The following is a 24,470-nucleotide window of genomic DNA, read 5'->3' as shown; positions in this document are numbered from 1 at the left end:
CTTTTCCGTAACTGGTGTTCTTCGAGATGTGTTGCTCATGTCTATTCCATATCCTGCCCTGCTTTCCCTCTGTCGGAGTTGTGTGGCAAGAAGAAACTAAGGGTGAGGGGAGCGCACAGCACCCCTTATACCACGCCATGGAGGCACCACTCCAGGGGTTGCTGGGGTGCTCCCCTACAGGTACTGCTAGGGGAAAAATTTACGGCACTGGTGCACATGGTGAGCACGCACACCTACTGTGAAATAGACATGAGCAACACATCTCGAAGAACACCAGTTACGGAAAAGGTAACTGTCTTTTTTTCACGATGTGATGGGGCATTTTCAGTATACTGGGAGACCATATGGATTGGATTTCATAATGCCATGCAATGAAATAGTGGGGATTTGATAGTTTTATTATCTTTGAAGTTTAAGGGGAATATAATAGTACATTCCTCCAGCTCAAGTTGCTATTTTCCACATATCTTTATGTGAACATATGAACTATATGTTGAAATGTCATTTGTCTCATGTCTGAATATAAATGGTATAAAATCATACAAGAAACTGTTTAAAATGTATTCCTTTCATCTGCTTCAGTACTGCAATGAATGGACACATTGTTGATATTGTTAATTAGGTTAAAGAGAAAAGAATGGCTGTTCTAAATAACTGGAATATTTCTGCATTTTTATGGTAAATATGATTTTCTGTAGTTCTTCAACAGCAACAGAGACATGGATTTGGGCCCAATAGGTCCTTCTGATCATATCAGTGAAACTTACACCAGTATTCAGTGAAATTAAAGCTTTATTTGTGGGCATACACTTTATTTTTAAATAGATTCCCTGTGCTTTAGCAATGTCTAAGCACTGAAGTTAACCCATCAGTGAGGTGAAGTCATGGGTACAGTTGGTGAAATTTTTTGTTTTGTGTGTGTGTGTGTGTGTGTGTGTGTGTGTGTGTGTGTGTGGTTTTTTTGTTTGTTTTGTTTTTATAAAAATAGCTTTTGTGTCAAAATGGAAATCTCTGTTGGAAATGTCTGTTTCTGACTGTTTTTCAGGTTTTCAGGCAAAACCATAGCCCAATTTTTTTTCACTCTTTGGTAATCAAAGCCTGAAAATATTGTGGATTTTGGCCAAAATTTTCTGATTTTAGGCCAAGAAATTTTCAGTTTCTGAATGTTCCATTTTCTAAGAATATCCCAAAAACTGTGAATGAAAACTTAAAAACATATTTAATTTTGCGGGAACAAAAAACATTTCCCTGCAATTTCATTACAGTAACTCCTCACTTCAAGTCATCCCGGTTAACATTGTTTCGTTGTTACATTGCTGATCAATTAGGGACGATGCTCATTTAAAGTTGTGCAATGCTCCCTTCTAAAGTTATTTGGCAGCCGCCTGCTTTGTCCACTGCTTGCAGGAAGAGCAGCCGGTTGCAGCTAGCTGGTGGGGGCTTGTAACCAGGATGGACCGGCAGTCCCCCTCTCAGCGCCCCGCTCCCTTAAGTTCCCTGTGCTGCAGCTACCCAGCAGGCTATCAATCAGCAGTTCAGCTGTCCCTCCCCCCACTGCTATGTACTGCTCCTGCCCTCTGCCTTGGAGCTGCTCCCAGAGACTCCTGCTTGCTGTGCAGGTGGGGGGGGGGGCTAATGTCAAGGTGTCCCCTTCTCCACTGCTCCTGCACCCCGCTAACCCCTTCTCCATATAGAGCAGGAAAGGGACATGGACGGAGAGAGACAGAGAGAGCTTGGGGCAGCAGCTGCTGTCTCAACTTCCTGATCCACTAAAAAGACAATGCACTTAAGAGTGGGTCAGCTTACTTAAAGGGGCAGTGTGCATCTGTCTCGCCCACACACAAGGTGTGTGTCTGTCTCTGTCTGCTATGCTGTCTCCCCTCCCTCGTGTTCATGCTGCCTTGATGAGAGGCTACATTAACAACAATGTGTTAACCCTTGAGAGCTCAGCCAAGTGCTAGTTCATCATTTAGCAGCAAGGCATTCCCTGGGAAATATCCCTCCCTCTTCCACCCTCTAACTTCACCACCTCAACCAAGCTTCACAATCATCATAGCTGTGAACAGTATTAAATTGTTTGTTTAAAACATATACTGTGTGTATATCTATATAATATATAGTTTTTTGTCTGGTGAAAAAAAATTCCCTGGAACCTAACTCCCCCTATTTACATTAATTCTTATGGAGAAATTGGATTCGCTTAACATCATTTCACTTAAAGTCGCATTTTTCAGGAACATAACTACAATGTTAAGTGAGGAGTTACTGTACCTGTTTTGGGTAAGGACAGGCATCTTCACTGTTTCTAATAATACACTTTCATCTGGTTAGGCAGCACTTACGGGAACAAAGTCCTTGGCTACTCTAAAGCTTATCAACTCCTGTATCCATAGGCCTTTCAACATTGCCATCTGTCTGCCAACATGGTATTGAAATATGGTGTCAATCCACATTATCCTGTACCATATATCTCCATCTCCTCCAGTCAATGGCTTTCTTCCCTGGCAGTTAATTCCCACGTCAGGCAACAGAAACATGTCTGTAATTCTAAAAGAATTAAATAGTCTGCTCTTTCTACTCAAACTAAAATTGTACTCTTGTGACTGAGTCGTCCTGAGGTCCTTATTCAGTCTTCACTCAATCCAAATTCTCAGGAACTTCAATGGGAGTTTGAATGAATAAGGTCCTCAGAATTTAGGGTCTGCTGTTGGTCCCATTGAAGGCAATGGCAGTGGCAGTCACTGATTTCAATGGGAGCAGGATCTTGGTCCTTAAACCCTTGGTTTGATTTATTTTTAGGTTTTCTTCACAGAACTTACTTCAGAGTCACATATGGAATTTATCAATCCAAAGATGAGCTATATACAAAACCTTTAACAGTTTAAAAAAAAAAATCAGCTGTAACAACATTCATACAAATTAGGTTTCACTTACATAACTTGTTAAAACTATATTTTACTCATGGTATCTATATCCCAAAATGTAAGTAAGTGTGTTGCTATCTGACCCTATATGATTTGGATGAGTGATTCCAATTATCTATAAAAGAGACTAGGTAGTTGAGATATCTTTTATTGGACCAACTTCTGCTGGTGGAAGAGAAAAGCTTTCAAGTTTCACAGAGCTCTTCCAATGGTCTGAAGAAAGTAAGCAAAGTGTCCAAGCTAAATACAAAGTGGGACAGATTGTTAAGCATAAGGGATCACACATGCTGTAGATCACTTAATTTTAAGTGAACAATTAAGGGTTAGAAGGCAGTAGGATGTGTTACAAATTGTTATAATGAGCCATAAAACCAGTGTCTCTTTTAAGTCCATGGTTTTTAGTGTCCAGTAGACTTATGAATTTAAATTTCCCAGTTCATCTTTTGAAGGTGTTGTGCAGGTTTCCTTTGAAGAGAAGGACTGAGAGGTGTCGATTATGGAGTGATCACTTTGTGTAAAGTGTTCGCTGAGTGGTGGTAGGTTTTTGTCCTTTATCACTTTTCTGTGTGAGTTCTTCTGACAGCAGAGTAGTTGTTTGCTTTCACCCACAAAGTTATTGGGGCATTTGATGCACTGGCTGACGTACCCCACATGTTGCTATAGACATCCTCTGTAGGACCCATGGATCTTGAAAGGTGTGTTGTGGGGAGTATTAATCATCCCTATCAGTGGAGCTATGTCTGCAGGTTTTGCATCTGTTGTTCTGGAAGGGTTTGGTACCTCTCTGAGTTGTTGTGTCTTGGTCTGTCGGGAGCTTTCTTATGATGTTGGGGTTTGAAGGTCAGAAGAGGGGCCTTTGTAACTGGCATTTTCTTATGAGTCTAGATAGGAAGTAATAATAGAGCCTCCAAACTTATATTGACAGGTTCACATTTATGAAGGTTCAGTTGAAAAAAAAACCTGGAACATTAAAGAAATTATGATTTCCACATTCATCTTGGTATAATTCTACTGGGGTCAATGGAGTTACACAAGCAATTAAATCCCAGAGTAATATCAATGGATACTACTATCCTTTAAATTAGGTCTATTAAAATATTCAGTGTAATTTTGGCTCCTCTCCCACATACATACACAACTTTTTAATCTGCATTTTTAATTACATAGTCATTTCTACACTGAAAACAATCTGCCTCATAGCCTTTTCTCAGAGGCAGATTAAGATTTATTGAGACCCTGGGAACAAAGAACATTTTCCCCCTCCACCTCCACACCCCTCGCCACCTCCCCTTCCTCACAAGGCCCTGGCCAGGCCAAAAGCTGGAGCCAGGCTGCTGTGGGGAGACCTGGACCCTCCACCTGCCCTGGGCAGGGGGGGCAGGGATGCAGGCCAGGGGCTACTCTCGGTCACTCTGGCCCCCTGCTCAAGGCAGGTGGAGGATCCGGGGCTCCCCCCACTCAGCCCAAGCTCCCTGGGCAGCTCTTAGCGCAGCCTAGGGTGCCCATATGTCCCATTTTGGCCGAGACAGGCCCCTTTTTAAGCTCTGCTCTGGATGTTCCAACTATTTTGGCAAAACTGGGCATTTGTCCTGTTTGTTCTTGCCAACTGCTTGGTTGACAAGAGCAAATGAGACAAATGCCCAGTTTTGCCAAAAAGGGGGTGGGCATGGTGAGTGGCTTGGGCCACCTCCACACTGGGAAGAGGGAGGGGAATATGGTCACCCTATCACAGCCCGGCTCCAGCTTCCAGCCTGGCCAGGGGATGGGGCTTCTGGGGGAATATGAGGAGCAGGGGGCGGGACCCTGTGAGGGAGAGGAAGAGCAAGGGGTGGGGCCACAGTTCCAGTGGGGACCCCCCACTTCTATATGGATTCTGGCGCTCCTGCAGGGGCCCCCAAATTGGCCACGGCCCCTGGGCCAATGTGTTAATCTGCCACTGTTTTTTTATGTCATTTGGCCAGTGGAAAAGGAAGGAAAATGTCCCTCTTTTCTGTTACCGTTGCTATAGTGAGTATAGAGATACAGTATCTATAGTGAGATAAGAGGTGGCTTATCTATAAATTTTGATGACTTTTTGTCAGACGGTCATCTGGTGAACAGGAAATGTAATGCATTCATAGAAAGCAAAGCAAAATAAATTACTTAAAGCAATCTGAGTGAAATACTACCTTGAAATGAACTTAGCCTCTTCTGCTTTCTTCTTTTACTTGGCAAAATAATAATAATAATAAAAAGCTCACAATCTTCTCAGAGAGACAGTTCACTGTGTGCTAGCACTAGTTCATTATCTTCTGACACAGAGTTTTTACAACTTGTTCTCTGATAAAAGTTGTACTGTACTTTTACTAGGGTGCTATATCTAGTTCCTGAAAATATTTTTGTAGGTCTTAACTCTCTCAAGCTTAAAAGTGAGGGTCCTGAAGATACCGGGCCATTGCAGTATCACCTTATTTCAGCAATGTACTGAAAATAAAGTTACAAAAAGTTCAGTAGGAATTTGGACTATGGCTGCTTTGCAATTAATTTTGGGACTAAACTTCTTGATGATCTTTAGGTCCGATTCCAGATCTTTAAGGGATAGCAGTAACCAAATCTGCTATTATGTTAGTCATAACGCACACTCATTTAAAGTGAGGCTCTTGATCCAAACCATTCATTGCTATGTTATTGTAACCTTTACTGCTGATGACGCCGTCAACTCTGATGCAGAACTATTTTTAGTCTAGAGTAGGGGTGGCCAACCTGAGGCCTGGTCTACACTAGTGGGGGGGATTGATCTAAGATACGCAACTTCAGCTATGAGAATAGCGTAGCTGAAGTCAACGTATCTTAGATCGACTTAGAATCACTTACTTTGCGTCCTCGCGGTGCGGGATCGATGGCCGCCGCTCCCCCGTCTACTTTGCTTCCGCCTCCCGCCGAGCTGGAGTTCAGCAGTCAACGGGAGAGTCAACCCGCCGATCCAGTGGGTAGTGTAGATGTACCCTGAGCCTGAGAAGGAGCCAGAATTTACCAATGTACATTGCCAAAGAGCCATAGTAATACGTCAACAGCCCCCCCACCCCTGCAATCAGCTCCCCGGCTCCCAGTGCCTCCTGCCCACTGGCAACTTCGCCGATCAGTGCCTTCCCCTCCCTCTCCACACCTCCTGATCAGCTGTTTCGTGGCATGCAGGAGGCTCTTGGGGGGGGGGGGGGAGAAGTGAGGGCATAACAGGCTCAGGGGAGGGAGTGAAAGGGGGTGGAGTTGGGGGCAGGGCCTGTGGCAGAGCCAGGGGTTGAGCAGTGAGCATCCCCCAGCACATTGGAAAGTTGGTGCCTGTAGCTCCAGCCCTGGAGTCTGTGCTTATACAAGGAGCCGTATATTAACTTCTGAAGAGCCACCCCTGGTCTAGCTACCAACATCCTCGTATAGGCCTGTCAAGAGTGAGAGGCCTAACCTTTTATCTAATTTAAAAAAAAAATTAATATACTTATTTTTCCCCTTCAAAATTAGAATTGTCACAAAGGAGAATAATTAACAAATTTCCACCTACATTTTATTTTGAAGATAAATGTGGGGCTTTGGTTTGGGTGAGCCCTTCTGTTTTTTATATATGTATTTGAAAGGACATTATCAAGTAATTTAGGCCTCAAAAGTAACTTACATTGTTAAATAGCATCATAAAGATCTTCAAAATGGAATGTGGTTTTTTTTAAATCTATGCACTGTCAATGAGAAATTAATACATAGGTTGCGGTTTTCAAAAAAGCCTAAGGCACCCAACTGCAATTGAAATTTAAAGGGAGTTGGATGTCTAATTTCCTTAGGCCCCTTTGAAATTCCCAGCTTTAAACTATAGCCATTGTTTATACAGGACCTAAACAAATCCATTCTGCTGGCTGTACATCTGCCCTTCACTGACACCCGAGTGTAAATTAAAGGTAGCTGGAGCCTGTATGTGCTAACATCTTGAGGTTTGCCCAAAATCTTCAATGCTCTACAGGGCAGATGAAAATCTCCACTCAAGTGCTGCCAGTCTTGAGCAAATTCCAGGATCCAGATTAAGTAAAGTTTTGCACATGTGTAAACTTATGCAGGATTGGGCCCAATATTTTTAATAATCTAGAATCTGAAGTTTAATAGCTTTTGTTTTTCACTTTTAATCTCTATGTAATTTAGTTTATTTATTTCTAAAATAAACTGATAGATGTAATTAAAAATGCAACTTAAGGCTCTGCAGCTGCTTCTACTTCAAGGGCAGAAGTTCTGTTGAATGCCATACTGACAAAAGATTCAACAACCTCACTAGCCCTACCGTAAGCAAAGCTCAACTCTTCCCACCCACACCCAGGCAAAAGCCTGTGAAAGTAGGCAGCCCTTTCCTTGCAGCCCTGAAGGTCAATAAACTAGGCTTCTTTCACACCAAACAAAAAGACTTTGTAAGATGCACTGAAAATATCAGTGAAATGTGATTGACATACAGTTTTGGATGGATTGGTAAATACCTGGTGTCCCTTAAACAAAAAAAAATGTTCATCTAAAATCACTTGCAAGATTTACTATCAGTTTGCTTTCATGTTGTGGTTGACCAGTTTGGAATTATGTGAGACCTTGGATCTTTGTTTGTCGAGTCTGTGTCCTTTTATTATTTTGTTAATCTAAAACATTCTTACAAAGGTAAATAGAACAACCTGATTATGCTTGTGTTTTGACAGGGTTATATATTCTCCTGTTAGGCGTATAAGGTGAAGATTTTATTGCTGTTGAGATATTATTGCGTTTGAAATATTACAGCTCTCTACTGGTGTTTTATAACGGGTTGTAATTTTTTTCCAGCTAAAAATATAATTAAGTAAACAGCATTTTGTTAAAATAATGAAAACATATAAATAAAGAGCATTTTTTAAATCACGAAAAATAGTTAAGAAGCAGAAATGCTATCCTTTTCATGGACAAAAATAGGCAGTATTTCCCTTTCTTGCTGATGATCCCAGTGCTACTTACAAAAACTGAAACACATACAAGGGCCAATAGTTAAGCATTATATATATTTAAAATACTGACAGAGGCGGGCCCATTGACTTTGGATTTATGCGAACTGCCTTGCCTTGCCATGCAGTAACATGTCCGCACTTTCCCCCCCAAATCCACCATTCCAACCTGAAGAAAAGTCTGTCTCCGGCTTAGGTGCTAAAAGTCCTTACATGGGCAGGGAACCGTTTCCCTGGGTGCCTGCTTTTGATTTTATTATAACTGGCTGTCCCGTTTTAAATTATGTTTCCCCTTATCCTTTTGCTGGGCCCATGGGAACAAGGGAGACTGTAAGTCTGGCATTGGGGACAGAGCAGGGGGACCGGAGGGGGGGGCTCACTCCCCCAGGCACTGGGGTGCAGACAAGGTCCCTGCCCCGCCCCCGCTGCCTGTACCCCGCGTGCGAGCCGGGTCTGGAATGCGGGGCGGACACATTGAGGACGGAGCTAGGTCTAGATGAGCCAATAGGGTGGGCGCTGCTCAGGAAGGCTCCGCCCACTTCCTCGGCTAGATCCCAGCCGGGCCCGGGGTGGCGGGCGCACTCCGCTTGCGGCGCTCGGAGCAGCCAGCCATGGCCGGCGTGCGGGAGAAGGCGGCAGCTTTGAATCTCTGCGCTGTGTACAGCCCGGCTAACAAGCCCCCGGGTACGGGGATGGGCGGGAGGGAGGAAGCGGGAAACACCGCGGGGGAAGCAGGGGAGTGCGGGCTGCCTACCTGCCTGGCCGGGACTGTCCCGGGCGCTGCCCTCGCTCAGTCCTGCCGGTCCCGTCTCCGCACGCACCCGCGTGAAAAGCCGCTCAGAGCGGGGCTGTGTCTGCGCAGAGGGAGCAGGAGAGCAGCGGGGGTGGGGGGACGTGTCCTTGAACCCTTGCAGTTAGGTCTGAGGGCGCTTTCCTTGAGGGGCCCTGCAAGGGTGGGGCTCACGCAGGTGTGTGTCTTTAGTGACCCAAACCCATTCCTTATGGTGGTGTCTCTGCCCTTTGGGGGGGCAAATCTCCCAGTCAGCTCCATTCTGGGGGCAGCAACGGTGTTGTGTACTCGGACCCTGGCACAACATACTGTGGTGTCACTGTTTTTTATCCTGGTATCTGAGATGTTCATGACCCTAGCAGCATTGCTCCTTAGCCGGGTGGGATATGCACCTGGCTGATTATTTGTCCTATCGACACTATTTCAGAGCTTGCCTGGAGTTTCCTGAGTCCCAAACTCATGGAGCAAAGTGTTTCGGCATAGGAGGCAAAGCATCTCTGGGTTATATGCCAACCTTCCAAAGCTGCATATTGAGACTCTCTAGTTTTGTCTCTATTAACTGGTAGAGATTCAGAGGTACTTACAGACTGTAATCAAGTCATCCCTTAACCTGCTCTTTGTTAAGCTAAATTGGTTCAGCTGCTCAAGTCTGTCACTGTAAGACAGGTTTGCTAATCCTTTAATTGTTCGCGGCTCTTCTCTGAACCCTTTCCAATTTATCAACACCCTTCTTGAATTGTGGGCACCAGAACTGGACACAGTATTCCAGCAGCAGTGCCAAATACTCTCTCCTCCTATTCTAGATTCCCCAGTTTACATGTCTAAGAATTGCATTAGCTCTTTTTGGCCATAGCATCACCTTGAGAGTTCCTGTTCAGCGATTATCTACCACAGCCCCTAAATCTTTATCAGTCACTGCTTCTTAGGATAGAATCCTCCATCCCCTGTAAAGGTGGCCTATGTTCTTTGGTCCTAGATGGTTGTTTTCATTTAGCCATATTAAAACACACATTGTTTGCTTGTGCCAGTTTACCAAGCAATTCGTATCCATCCATGTCAGTGACCTGTCTTTATTATTTACTACTCCCCCAATTTTTGTGTCATCTGCAAACATTATCAGTGCTGATTTGTGTTTTCTTGCAGATCATTGATTAAAAATGTTAAATAGCATAGGGCCAAGAACCAGTCTCTGCAGCACCCTATTAGAAACACATCCACTCAGTGATTCCCTGCTCACAATTATGTTTTGAGTCAGCCAGCTTTTAGTCTGTTTAATGTGTGCCATGTTAATTTTATATCGCTCTACTTTTTTTAATTAAAATGTTGTGTGGTACCAAGTCAAACACCTTTACAGAAGTCTAAGTATATTACATCAACACTATTATCTTTATCAACCAAACTTGTAATCTCATTTAAAAAAATCAAGTTAGTTTGATGGGCTCTATTTTCCATAAGCCCATGTTATTGGTATTAATTATAATACTCTTTTAATTCTTTATTAACTGAGTCCTGTATCAGCTGTTCTGTTATCTTGCCCAGGATCAATGTCAGCCTGACAGGCCTATGATCACCAAGATCATCCTGTTTATCCTTTTTTAAATGTTGGCACAGCATTAGAATCCCCTCCCACCCCGGTCTTCTGGAACTTCCCCAGTGTTCCAAGACTTCTTGAAATCCACATTAACATTAACCTAATTTGGTTACAAGGATTATGAATGTGATGCCTCTCTCTGCCCCTATCTCCATGGTATCTGAGTGCCCCAGAACACAAACTGACACCAGCAGGTTTCTACTGAGCAGAGTTTATTTTTTTCTAATGTCAGCTTTATTAGTATTAAACTCCACGTTCAGCTCAAAGTTATCAGTCAATGAATATTGCTGCTACAAGGGTATGTGCTGCTGGATAGCCGTGACTGACCCAGTGGACGTTGACAATACTTTCTTAACTCCTGAATTTTGCTTCCATAAGTGAAACAGGGCCATGTATTTAATAAAAGGGGAGATGTTGTAACTCTGCTATATGATCCGTTTGGCTGCTTGTGGAAGTTAGTATGTGTAAATGCTACAGAGGTTTGGGGGGCATGTGTATACTAGAGAGGATGTGCTTCTTACCTGTATTGGTGGGATTTCTATCAGAAATGTGTATGAAAATTAACAAGGCGCACGTATCTTCTCCTCCTCCCGCCACACTCACTGGGTAGTGTGTAGTAATAGGGAGTTAGCTAATGGTAGCACAACTCCTTTCTAAAAAACAGACTAAAGAAATTGTCCTAGCATTGTTTCACAGCGGGATAATTCTGTGCCATCCCCCTCCCGAGATGAAAACCTGTAAACCGTTTCACTTGATAGGCCTTTTGTGCGAAATGTTACAGCATCTAGATTTAATGAAGTTTACAGCTCAGGTAACTTCGTTTTAAAGAAAAAGAAAGGGAAGGGGGAGCGCACACGTGCTATTTCACTCCTCTTCCCACCGAAATTGGGAGTCAGAGAATTAATTGAAAATAACTTCTCCACTGTAGTCTCTTCTTTAAAAAAGTTTTTTGCACCCAAAAAACCCCCAAAAACCCAACCATGACTAATACAATGAGAAAAGAGTAAGTGAATAGAAACATCTGAAAACAATTATTTGTCATAAGTAGGCCTGTCAGTTACTAGTGTGTAACTTGCAGCAACTTCAAAAGTGGCAAGCTAGTAATATTCTGCAGCTTTTCTTGGGGACTGACTGGCTAAGTCAATTAGTAATAGGAATATGAAGCTTTTGCTTCTAGATTATTGGTCTGAATCCAAGCCAGAGTTGTAATGACTGAAATCTGTTCCAGCTGATAGGTGTTCAGTAGCATTTATGAGATAAATTGATGATCTTGGACCAGTGCTTAGTGGACAAGTGTCCAGAAAACACCTATCCCCCTTTATTTAAATAAAAAAAAAAAAGGCAGGGGGAGGGAGTGGGGGTTTGGCATCCTGTTGGCAGCCATAGCAGAGAAGCCAGGGAGTTCCAAACATGCAACTGCTGGGATTATAGGGTCCATAGTTTTTAACTTGCTGGTGGTTTTAAATTCTGGAGAAGGTAAATGTCAGTGTAAGTGGTCCCCTATATATAACCCATGTTGGTTGTCAGTGGTGTCTTGAACAATGTACTTTGAGTGGAAAATCACAGGACGCTTCCAGTTAAGTGGCAGGAGAACTTTAGCTGTGAATAAGTAACCAGCTGAGGTGCTGGGGGATAGGGCATGCAAATATACACTGGTTTCATGCAGAGACCTTTTTTTTTTCTTGGCTGAGTGGTAGTCTACCCTGAAGAGAGTATATAATTCTGAAAAACTGCACAGCAAGTTATCAGCCTGTCAAAGTAAATGCCATTACTAATGCTTTCCCTGTCCTTCCACCATTAGGTTTCAGCTTAGCACAAAAGCCATTTGGAGCAACATATGTATGGAGCAGCATCATCAATGCACTTCAGACTCAAGTGGAAGTGAAAAAGCGGCGACAGAACCTGAAATGCTATAACAACTGTTTTATTGGCTCTGATGCAGTGGATGTCATCTTTGCTCACCTCCTCCAGAACAGATATTTTGGGGATGTAGATATTTCCCGTGCTAAAGTAGTGCGAGTGTGTCAAGCACTGATGGATTACAAAGTGTTTGAGGCAGTTTCAACTAAAGTCTTTGGAAAAGACAAACGGTCTGTGTTTGAAGATAGTAGCTGCAGCTTCTATAGATTGACAAATGTACCTAGCCCAGAAGACAGTCCATTTGAAAAAGAATACGGGCTTTGTACCCATCAAAGGTTAGTACTCAATGGTATGAGAAGATAAGATGCTTTGCAGTGGGGAAATAATGCTATTTTTTGTGGGTTGTGTATTTAGGTTTTCTTGAAAGGCATCCAGCTGATTCCTTCCATCCACAAAATCAGTAGCGCGTGGGTGGCTGTTACCTGTCGGAACCACATCTTCAAATGGGAAAGTTCAGTCTCCATGTCAGTTCAGTCCTTGCCTTCTCTGTCCAAGCAGTCACAAGGACTGAAATCAAGGAGCTAGTTGTGGGGAGGAGGAGATGGGATGCTTATCCACTAAGAAGTGGATTGAGACCATCAGTCTCATCTAATGGAGGTATCTGATCACTAATCACATGGAATAACATTCAGTCACTGCAATTCTGGTATGGATTTAGGCTAGTAATCCAGAGGTTGTCTCGTTACCAATTGACTGAGCCATGCAGTCCCCAAGAAAAACTGCAAAATTATTATTGTCTTGCCACTTTTGGAAGTCCCTAGCTGTTAAAAGGACTTGTGTAAAATTAGGTCCTAATTCACACATTTTTTTCAAACCCTTAAAACAACTACTTTACGTATATAGAGGTCTGTCTTCTGAGTAGCTGCAGTTGTAGCCCACACTTGTGAAAAGTGTGCACATACAACCAGAAAGCGAGACAAATACGGGTAGTCTTGCTGTCCCTAGTTAGATAAATGCAAAAAAAAATTTACCATCTTAAAACATTATACATATTCCTATGTTGATGAATGTTTGAAAAAAAATTGATATATAAATGTTACTGGGCCAAATTCGTCCCTGGCATATTGCACTGACTTTATTTTTGGGATGAATTTGGCCCATTACCTTTATGCTTCTATCAAGCAGTCCTTTTACTTCCTATTCCTAACTGCTTAAAGTAGAAATGATTGGCCAGTGGGAGTTGCTATGGTATTTCTCCCAGCATATGGTGGATAGCTGAAAAGAAGGAAAGACATTCAGATCCAGGAGGCTATGACTGGAATCAAGTAAAATATGGAAGTGGGTGGAGAGGGAGCAGGGACAGAAGGGCTAACAGCCTACAAGCATTTGTGTTCATGTTAAGTTTGTCTCACAGGCTGTCTCTGTACGGCCTTAACAATGATGTGTTGCCAGTGAGTGGCTACCACCTCTTATTGCTTCACAAACTACATCCTAATTCCAACAAATCCTTCACTGGGGGTGTGTGCTATGTCTGGAACATCCCATTCTCCTGTCTTTCTCCCATTTTTCAGAGGTCTTTTTGGAAGAGAACTCCCTGCTGCTTCAGGGGGACCTGCCAATTCCAGGCCTGAACCGGGGGGCAGGGGGGAACCAGTACACGCACTCATGGCTCTTAGCTGGGTCCTGATAAGTGGCTGCGTCTATATGTGTTGCCTGTGGCTACAGGGAAGGCAGAAAAGCTTTCCAAGCAGTGCACTGCTTTCATGCTCCCTGATATCTGTGTAGTGTAGGATGGAGAGTAGTAGCAGTGAGCTAGGGATATTGGTGACTTGCTTTCTTCCCTCCTCTCTAGCACTCTGTGCAGCTTTGTCACTTGGTGCTGTTCTGTTTTGACTCCATGAACAAGTAGTAAGGAAGTGAAATGAATCTGTTTCCCTTGTATTGTTCAAACTGGAGCAGAGCAATGAGAGCAAAGGGAATTTTAACAAGAAGCTCACCGAGGCATTTTTACTCTACTTTCGTCAGTCTTCAGGAGTTTTGTGCGCTCTCTCTCTCTCCCTGCCCTCCTCTCCCCCTCCCCCACTCCTGTTGTTCTGCAGTGGCATTCATAAGATTTTTAAAAATAAAGCTCTTTATTAATTGGCACCAAGGATAGTCACTGTTTCATGTGTATAGATTTGATTTTTAGTAAGTAAATGGTCCCTTATTTCTGAAGTCCTTATGTTGGATCACCCTTTCTCTTTGTCTCAGACTTGAGAAAATGGCATTTAATCCTCCTCCAGTCAAATCAGAAAGCTTAGAAGATCTCTGGGAAAACTTGAGTCTAAAACCTGCTAACGCTCCCGAAGTAAACCTCTCTGCAAGTTTGTCTCGTCAAGGTAAGCCAAATAAGATGTCACAACTACTTGTGGGGCGAGGAGGAAGGTAATAATACTGGTACTGCAGGCATACACCTTTCCAGTCTTAAACTGGAGGATAGATGTTAAACTAGACTCTCTTCAGTGTGTTTATGAAACTCAAAGTTCAAAACACAAGAAGAACATTGTGCAGTGAAGTTTTGTTTTAACTTAGATTCTAACAGATCCGTTATCTCCAGTTTAAACAATACATCAGTGTAGAAACTTCTGAGGGAGAACACGCCACTGTCATGGGCTGGTATAGATTCAAACTGGAGTCAGAAATCCTCCCTGTTTGTCATTTAACATCTTAAGCTACAGTCACACCTGACTTCAACATGGACATAACTCATTGTTGGCTCAAACCCTCTTCCTAGCCCCCAAAATGTGCATATGCTCTACCCAGTCTCCAACCTTTCCCCTTACTTGCTTTAAATGAGAGGGCTTAAAATGGTGGCTGACAGTTCGTTTTCTCACTCAATTTAAACTGCATGTAAAATTTAGATTATTGCTAGATATTTCCTTCTTTGGCTTGATTAAAATATACTTCCTGGAAACTACAGTAGACTGGTCTTTTTAGTTTTCAGTTATGGAAGCCTAAAATGTGGTAGGGATTTACAGCTAAGAGTTATTGTTTGAGCTTCAGAATCATCAACAAACCTTTCTTTCTTCAGAAGCCCCTGTGAGTATGAATTACCTGACTTGATTCCTTATCTATGACACAGATTGCTTGCATGTTAGAATACAAAGAATGTAAAGCATTTCAGACTTATCCAAAGGTAATTCTCCTACTCTAACAGCTAACAAAACAAATTCTTTTATCTTGCTGTGATAAAGTGCACTTAAAGTTGATAAGGAATCCACTCCTTGTTACTGGAATCCCCTGCTAAGAGAACACTGAAATCTCTTAGAGGAAAGAAAAATATTGTAACTTGTATAATCTTTCTTGACTCTTCACTTCACTAGCAGGATCTCACTGCATGTCTTTATACACTCCAGTTATTAATGAAGTATGGCAAGAACAAACAATTGCTCGTCTGCTGCAGCTTGTGGACCTTCCACTTCTTGACTCTTTACTTGAACATCAAGGGGTTAGGTCCAAGCTTCCCCAACCCAAGAAGGAGGCGGGATACATCATCACAAGCAACTACATAGACAGAGAAATTCTCAAGGCTTTCAGTGACTCTCAGTAAGTAGAAACTTATTTAACTATGAGGGCAGGAAGCATTTTTGGATCATTCTCTTCTTAAGTCACACAAGTCTAGCACAATGGGCCTGTTTTTGATTCATCCATAGGCACGACAGTAAAAAAGTAATAAAATCAGCCTCTCTTATTGCATGAAAGACAACAGGCATGGTATCTATCTATCAGAATTGACTGGGTTGAATAGTGATATAGTTTGCTAAGCTAACATCAGATTCAACAGAGACCATTACTGCTGAACCCTGGAAGGCCTGTGAAAGCACTGATAGTTAAGTAAGGAACAGAAGTGCCCAAATGTCTTAAAATTAACTTTTAAAAATGGCAGCAAAATACTACTGGTTTTTCATTTGACTTAGCAAAGTGGTGAATTCTCCAGTAAGCGCCATCTTATTACATGGAGATGCCAACACTCAAAATAGGGTTTAACTTTCCAACACTTGTGTTGCGTGTTGTTCACAATCTACAAGTCAAGAAGCTATTGGACAGAACTGGAGACCAGACCTGGGACTGTGTTCAATGATTTCTCCAGCACAGAGATAAGCTTGTCCATCAGCCACCTTCAATTATGGTCTTTTTATTCTAAGTAAAGGGGTTTCTACACACGGTGAATTGACTTTCTTTTAGCCAATCATCCTTTTAGTGCGAGGTGGTAGGAACTCTGGTTTGATAGGAAACTTTTGAGTTGAGTCTATAGCAGAGGTCCCCAAACTGTGGGGCGTGCCCCACAAGGAGGGCATGGATGAATGTTCAGGGAGTGCCTGGCGGGTCCTGGGCCAGCCCCCCAAGGAAGCCCAAGATCCCCTGCTGAACCAACTGTGCAGTAATGGAGGGGAATGTGTGTGTGTGTGGACAGATTCCATTACTGGTAAAGGGGGATGCAACAGGAAAAGATTGGGCACCATTGATCTATGGGGAATTAGAATTATAACTCATCCTCTTCTGCTGGAATAAGTATTCCAGATATGTCATTGGAATTACAGCATATAATGGAAAATCATCTGGAAAAGAATTAAGCGCACTCTCCCTTTTTAATTTTAAAGTATTAACAGTGTAATCTTGTAATGTAGTTTATTTTTAACTAAGGGCTTGGTCATAATTGTATTACTGCTGTGTCAACTCCCTGAGGTTCTAAGAGGTTAGCATTGTTCAGCATGGAATTAAACTAGTCTTACAACTGAAGTATGCAAATACAAAAAGCATGCTGAGGTATGCAGTAAGCCAACATCTTCTGCCTTAAAATTATTAAATGTCGTTTTTAAGGGTTCGCACTTCTGATCTGAATAGGTGCTGGTAAGGTCTTTCAGAGTGGGGAGAAATTAATTAGACAAAGAAAAGCTCCTGATTAGAGGAGGTGACAGTAGACAGTGAGGATAGGTAACAACAAAACATTTTACTTAACCATACTGCACAACAACAAGAAAACCCCTAAAACTAAGTATGGCTGTATAATTCCTTCTTTTGGATTCTGGAAACTCTTAATCAACCATGAGTGAACAGACTAAAAATCTCTTCAGTATACTTAAGATATTTCAAATACTTAATCATTAGTTTAAAAAAAGCTTAGCCTGAAATTGCATAGTCTGCTATTAAAAATACAGATTGAAACCCTGTCCTTATCTGTTAAGGTCAGATCAAAGTTCAGGAATCTCTGATTGGGTATGGTAATTACACCACATACACCTAATACATAGAATGCCACTTTGACTTGGCTTGAAATACTTATAATCTCATTTAGCTGGACAAACAGAATCCTAAACTCCAGTTTTGAAAAGCAAATAATGGAGGAACAGACTGTTAAACCCTTAACTTGATCCTAAACTCTCAGTCTAGGTTCTTAGGCTTTGCCCATTACTATGATATCTGAGCACTGAACATATTTTCATTTGCTGGTTTGAACATTTACATGGATGTATTTGCAGAGTCTTTTGCCCTCTGGAGACAAAATTCAGCTGGCTGACTGTTTCATGTCTGTATCTTCATAGAATTATTTCTTGGTCTTTGGATAATGGTCTTTCTTTCTAGGACTGATGAATGGCTCTCTGCAGCAATCGATTGCTTGGAATATCTTCCAGATCAAATGGTGGTGGATATAAGCAGAAATTTGCCTAGTCAACCTGATAAAGCAGACACATGGAAACTACTGCTGTTTGATACCATTGGTAGATACTACAGCCAAAAGAAGGAGCCACTGTTAAGCCATGCGTCTGACATCCACGCAGGAATTGCAGAGCTGTTGGGTAAGTGAAAAGAAATGAAGCTGAGATCCCAGGTTCGTCTGGTGAGTGACAGCAGGACTGGGTACTTAACTGTCAGGCTTCAGGTTTGACTGCCGTGCTACAAAGGTATAAACTTTAGTCCTAAAAACTAAGGCTGTGTCTATACTACAGCCAATCTTGGCAAAACTTAGTCGCTCAGGGGTGTGAATATTCCACTCCCCCCCCCCCCCCCCGCGACATAAGTTACACACTGACATAAGCGTCCATGTGCACAGTGCTGTGTCAGTGGGAGAGCTTCTCCTGCTGTCATAGCTTATGCTGCTTGCGGGGGTGGATATTTTTTTTTTTTTTATGCCAATGGGAGAGCATCGAGCATTTTCTCCACATGCACTGTTGTGGCGCAGCTGTACTTAAATAGCGGTGCAGCTGTGGCCTAAATTTTGAGTAAGAGAACTCTAATTTAGGAGCCTCAGGGCCAGATTGTCTACAGCTTTACACCTGTGCAAAGTGAGTGTGAAACTCTAACATTCGGATGTGACTGTATTTTATACCTACTTTACACTTTATGCAAGATGTAAAGCAGTAGAGAATCGGGCCTAACGTTACCATATCTACTTCCATACAACTTCATTTTGGCGTATCTGTATTGGTCTGTTAGAATTTACTGGGTGTTCTTTTAAGCCTAGTTTGGTTTTCTTTAGGTAGATATGTGTATAGCTTGCTAGTGGCTCCTCCCACACTGTGGAGAATATCTTTCATTTAAAAATACTTCAGAGGTGAATAGCCTAATATGATTCACTTTAAATATGGCTATTTGCCAGGATGGGCAGGGATGGTGTCCCTATCCTCTGTTTGCCAGAAACTGGGAATAAGCGACAGGGATTGGGTCACTTGATCCGTTCTGTTCATTCCCTCTGGGGCACCTGGCGTTGGCAGACAGGATACTGGGCTAGATGGACCTTTGGTCTAACCCAGTATGGCCATTCTTATGATTATCTCTGCCATCTCCTCCTCCAGCTGCTTCCACTATCACTGCCTCAGTCTCTTCTAGGTTTAGCTGTAGCCAGCTCACTCTCATCCATGCCCCAGACTTGCCTAGACTTTACCTGAAGTGCATCATCTGAATCAGACAAGATAGAGGCATACAGCGGGGAGTCATCAGCACACGGAAAACACAGAGCCCCATCTCTCCTTACTAATCCTCTTCTGAAGTGTGCTCGCTATTCAGAGAGTTACTGGAGGAGATTACCTTTAGTCCTGTGTAAATTAACTTTTAAATATTCAGTTCAATTGGTGCCAGTCAGAATTTTAGAAGTAATTCCCTTTGAAGACTCTACAAACTGCATTACATTGTGTATGTCTGGCACAACTGGAGGTCACGCCGATATCTTCGCTATTTTTGTAAAGTTGCCAAAGTTGGTTGAGTTGTAAAGTCAACCTTACAATCTTATTTTGTGGAATGTAAATTGCTAATTGAAGTTGACAAAGTGAGAGCTCTTAAATATGAGCGTAAAGAGTCTGCGTGTAGAGTGTTCTAAAATGGCAAGCCAAACAGTCCCGTCACCAGACTTGTCAAAACTGATGATCGTGGTACAGGTGGAAAACACCTGGAATCTGAGTATCCAGGTGAGGAAGAAGGGGGGGGGGGGGATTGCTAAAGGTTGTTTGAGCATAAATGCAGCCTGATAGTGGCAATGATTATGTGTCATTTAAGAATACTGAAGAACTTAAAGCAAACTGGCCTCTGAAATCATTCAGTGCATAGAATTCTATAGAAACTGCCTGAAGTAATACAAACGCAAAAATGAAATTATTTCAGTTAGGTGGTATGTTTAGTTTTGTGTTTATCTCTGTTAGTATGCGTCCTGTTGCCTTACAGGTTCAAAGCTGGTATATAATTTAAATATTTTTAAATCAACTGATAAATATTTTCCATTATAAACCTCAAATCTGTATAATTCTATGTACGACTGCATAATCAAATGGGGAAAAAATAGTTTGCTTGCATAGAGACAAATTACTCCTAAATTTTAATACAAGCATCAATTACCTTTCTAAAACAGCAGCAGAGTGAAAGAGAAACTTGCTGTTTGCCCTGTGGATATGCTTAGGCCTGGTCTATGCTACAGAGTAAGGTCGACGTATGGCAGCTTACATAGATGTAACTCTAAGTGTCTACACTGAACTGTAGCTCCTGCTGATGTAACTCATCCACTATGCTGACTTAAGTCCACCTCTGTGAGAGGCGTAGCGCTATGGTCAATGTAGTTAAGTCAACGTAGTGTCCGTGTAGACAGTGTGTTGCTTACATCAACTGTTGCTTTTCAGAAGCCATCGCACAATGCTCCACGCTGACAGTTAAATCGGTGCAAGCGCTCCTGGCGGGGACGCACACTGCTGACGCAAGGAGTGTAGTGTGGACATACAAAAGTGATTTAATTACTGCAGTGGCTGTGTCAGTGTAACTTTAGTCAACTTAATTTGGTAGTGTAGTCTCTGCTTAGATATGTCTAGCTTAATGGATAACTTTATCTGTTTGTTTTTTTTGTTTGTGTTTTTTTTTTTTTGGTTGGTTTACTAAAAATTAATGTTTCTGGACTTTGATCTTTCAAAAAAGAAATATAATAGGAGCATGAACCTATTCAACTTTGTATTTTGTCCCAGTGAATGGAAAGACAGAACAGGCTTTAGAAGCAATTCAGCTCTACTTGAAGCTTTTGGATAGTCAAACTAGAGAGGAGTTTAGGAGGCTGTTGTACTTCATGGCTATTGCAGCACATCATTCTGAGTTCAAGTTGCAGAAAGAGGTAAATTTAACATCCAAGATTTCTAGCACTCTTATAACTTCCAGCAGATTTGTAATATCTGGGGGGCATTTACCTGTGTCGTCTTATAATTCAATGTTGAAAGACTGTATACTAAAAAAGTATGCTAAAATGAACAAGGTGATGTTTTTTTGTTAACCATATTTAGTAAATAAGAAAACTATAGCGCTACCCTCTGACTATTCTCTGTCACTATTTTGTAGAGTGACAACAGGATGGTTGTAAAAAGAACATTCTCTAAAGCTATTGTCAACAATAAAACTTTATCCAAAGGAAAAACTGACCTCCTAATTTTGTTCTTGGTGGACCAGCAAAAAGACGTTTTAAAGGTAAGACTGAGAAAGCAGCCACCTTAGACATTTGAACTAAACTACATCTCAGATCTACCTAAAACATTAACCATAGAAAATATTTGTATTTTCTACTCTCTTTTTCAAGATCCCAGCAACATTACATAAAATGGTTAGTGATAAGCTGATGGCTGTACAACAAGGACAAGATCCTAGTAAGGATACAGGTAAGTGTTTTAAAATTGCCTTTTAGACTATAGATAATGTTTTAAGTCATTCTCTTTGTAATCTGGACAAATATGTAATTTCACTAAAAATGGAGTCTGAGACTGCATCAAAGGATCCTTTTTAAAACTGGGTGTGTCATGAAAGGTACAGAACCATCTTAAAGGCAAACATACCTGTAAAATCTACAGCAGGGGTGGGCAACCTTTCAGAAGTGGTGTGCCAAGTGTTCATTTATTCACTCTAATTTAAGGTTTTGCGTGTCAATAATACATTTTAATGTTTTTAGAAGGTCTCTGTCTATAAGTCTATAATATATAACTAAACTATTATATGTAAAGTAAATAAGGTTTTAAAAATGTTTAAGATGCTTCATTTAAAATTAAATTTTAAAATGCAGAGCCCCCTAACTGGTGGCCAGGACCTAGGCAGTGTGAGTGCCACTGAAAATCAGCTTGCCATAGGTTGCCAACCCCTGGTCTACAGGGTGGCTAACTCTGTCCTATTGCTTGTAAATTATCTGACTGTCTTTCACATGTCTTTAGGCTACACCTTCTGCCAGAAACTTGATCAAAGTGAATATCACTACAGTGTACAGAAGACCACAAAAGCTGAGCTGTTATCTTTGCTAAAAACTATTGATGAAGATACAAAAATCTCTGCCAAGGAGAGAAAGAAACTGCTAGGTCAATTTCATAGTAGCAATCCAACTATTTTCATGCAATATTTTGGTGATAGAGTTACTAATATGTGTGTGTAATTTAAAATTAAAGAAATGTAATCTGTACAATAGTTTATATTAATGTCTTTTTAAAAGATTTTGTATTCATCCACATAATAAAATTATTTTGAAGATTAATGGAATTTACAAGTAATTAATCAAACTAAAAAGTATAATCTTGGGTTTCAGTTGCTTTTATAAAGCAACATGTATTTATGGAACAGTTTGAGTGCTCATTTTAAAATTGTTGCCTGTCTGATGGCAGAGAAATCTGAAACCAAGAATCCCAACTTCTGTTTTATTTTTAATATTACTTTCTTCAAACATGGAAGTACAGTCCTGTGACAATGGAAAGCGAGTCACTTAGCAAAAGTATTTGCTTCAGGCTGTCTGGGACTGGTTTTGGGGGTTTTTTGTTTTATTTCTCCTTCTCCAGCAATTTTGAGAATCTTGAATCTTAGTCTAATCTAACTGCCCTTGTAAGACATAGTTCAAGGTAACATATCTTTTTTCCTTTTTTTAATCAATGCAGTACCACAGTAGTCTAGAAAACTATGTAAATGCTTGTTCCACAACCTGTATCAAACTGCTAATTGAACTGTTGTCATGTTAAGATGACTCATTGTGCCAATTTAAGTTTAATGGGGGAAATGACTTGATCATTAAGGGCCTGATCCTGCTGTGTGTACCCTCAACTCCCACTGACTTTAATGGCTTTAGAGTTGCTGTAGAAAAGATTATATTTAGTTGTACCTGGATATCAACTGGCTTAACAGAAAAGCAAGCCTATGAGTGTTTTAATGAATCTTGATTACTGCAAAATAATGGTCAGTGGTGGGGTGCTCTTAGTATGAACAGTCTAGCTACAGTTAGTGATTTGGAACAAACACAAGGATTTTGAGTTCTACAATGTGGGCATGTGATTTGTCCACATAAATCCACAGTGAAACCCTGGAGGCTGCTATGTATCTTCCTATTGTGCTCTTAAAGATTAGAGAGGGAGCGTAGTCATCAGTCTCCTCAATTATTTGGAGCCAATTTTTGCCTTTAGTTGGAGTTGAGAGGGTTTCACCAAGCTATTGGGGCTTGCCAGTAAAAACCACTTCCCTTCATTATGTATGTCCCTTGCTGTACAGTAACTCTAAATTGCTGTCCGCCTTCATTGGTGTGGAACAATGTAACTGAGAAACCATCTATTTAATTTGGCAGAGTAAGGATGGTTAATTAGTGTGCCATAATGCAAATAGCCATTGGTTGCTGAACTACAGAGGCAAAAAAGCTAGATGGCTGCTCCTGCAGCTCCCAATAACTCTCTACTCCTTGGCTCCTAAACATGAATTGTCCTGAAGAAAGATCAATAATAGTTGATGCTACTTAATGGGTCTGAAGTCGGTTAACTTTCGGACACAGTGTTGATTCAGTGTAGCTAAAGCAAGATAGGCTATTGCTATATTTTTCTTATTAGGTTACTTTCAACTACATTAGAGACTGAACTGTGCCTAACAGCTGTGAATCTGAGAATTCATGACATGCCATGTTTAAAATATGGCAGATCATTGAAATGGTCTTTGTACTGACTCAAGATCAGAGTGAGTATTGTGAAATGGATCATTCAGCTGCCTAAATCCAAGCCTGGTTCTGAAGGTGTCCATAAAGTGCCTCATCTTGAAGAGAGGAGTATATATACACTTATTACAAAATGCACATTGCTGTTCTTACTGGTGTACTAGGTAATGATCACATACAACACCTCTATGCAAATATTACATAATTTTTCAATAATATGACCACTCCTCTCCCTTCCATGAAGCCATAGAATTTCATATACCACAGAAGTCAAGATAAGTATTGTGCATAGGCAGTGATCCCCATTAATTCAATATATAAATTTCTGTGCAAGAAATGGCTGTTCAGGCTATGCTTATCTGTATTTTTTCTTCCATTTTGGTGGATTTTTTTTTTTAAGTGAATTGATTGAGTACTGAAACCACCTTATTGCATGCTGGGAAAAACAAACTAGTTTAACGGTTTCTAGGGGCAGAAGAGGCCTTGTTCCTCTCCTGTAGTGACACTCTGGTGAAGCCAAGAGAGACATGGAGCAAGCTCTGGTGATGAGCCCTGATTTCGGACCTAGACTTCTGGGAAGCATTCTCATTGGAATAGGAGAAAACTTAAGAGGGATGAAAAGTCAAGACCTAGGAGGACAGAAGTTAGTGTCAGTTTATATTTTTCAGTTGGGATTTGTTGGAGGATGCTAGGGAGGAGCCTGGCTAGGCCCTGCCAGGAAAGAAGGGTGAGTGTTGAGAGGCTGTGGCACCTCAGAAGAATACAGGTACACAGTGGGCCTAGGAAGGGACTGTAGGAACCCTGCTACCAGCGTGACATAGCAAAAAGTCCAGGGAGGTAGCTGGGGGTAGGTCTGAATTGACAGCCCTTGCCTGCTCACTACAGGGTC

The 24,470-nt window shown here is 41.5% G+C and overlaps 1 protein-coding gene across 1 annotated transcript; it reads left to right on the top strand.

Moving 5' to 3' along the window:
• The first annotated feature begins 8,482 nt into the window (after positions 1-8,482).
• On the top strand, positions 8,483-22,138 carry DEPDC7 (DEP domain containing 7). Its single transcript, XM_054026902.1, has 9 exons — positions 8,483-8,581; positions 12,080-12,473; positions 14,389-14,516; positions 15,534-15,723; positions 17,761-17,975; positions 20,619-20,761; positions 20,983-21,108; positions 21,218-21,296; positions 21,840-22,138. Exons 1-9 carry the CDS (start codon positions 8,509-8,511, stop codon positions 22,052-22,054), a joined length of 1,563 nt encoding a protein of 520 aa, XP_053882877.1. The 5' UTR covers positions 8,483-8,508; the 3' UTR covers positions 22,055-22,138.
• Positions 22,139-24,470: the final 2,332 nt, after the last annotated feature.

Source organism: Malaclemys terrapin, chromosome 4 (genome assembly GCF_027887155.1).
Source record: "Malaclemys terrapin pileata isolate rMalTer1 chromosome 4, rMalTer1.hap1, whole genome shotgun sequence".
Classification (NCBI taxonomy): domain Eukaryota; kingdom Metazoa; phylum Chordata; order Testudines; family Emydidae; genus Malaclemys; species Malaclemys terrapin.
Note: the sequence above shows the minus strand (reverse complement) of the source record. Positions and strands in the feature narration are given on the sequence as shown.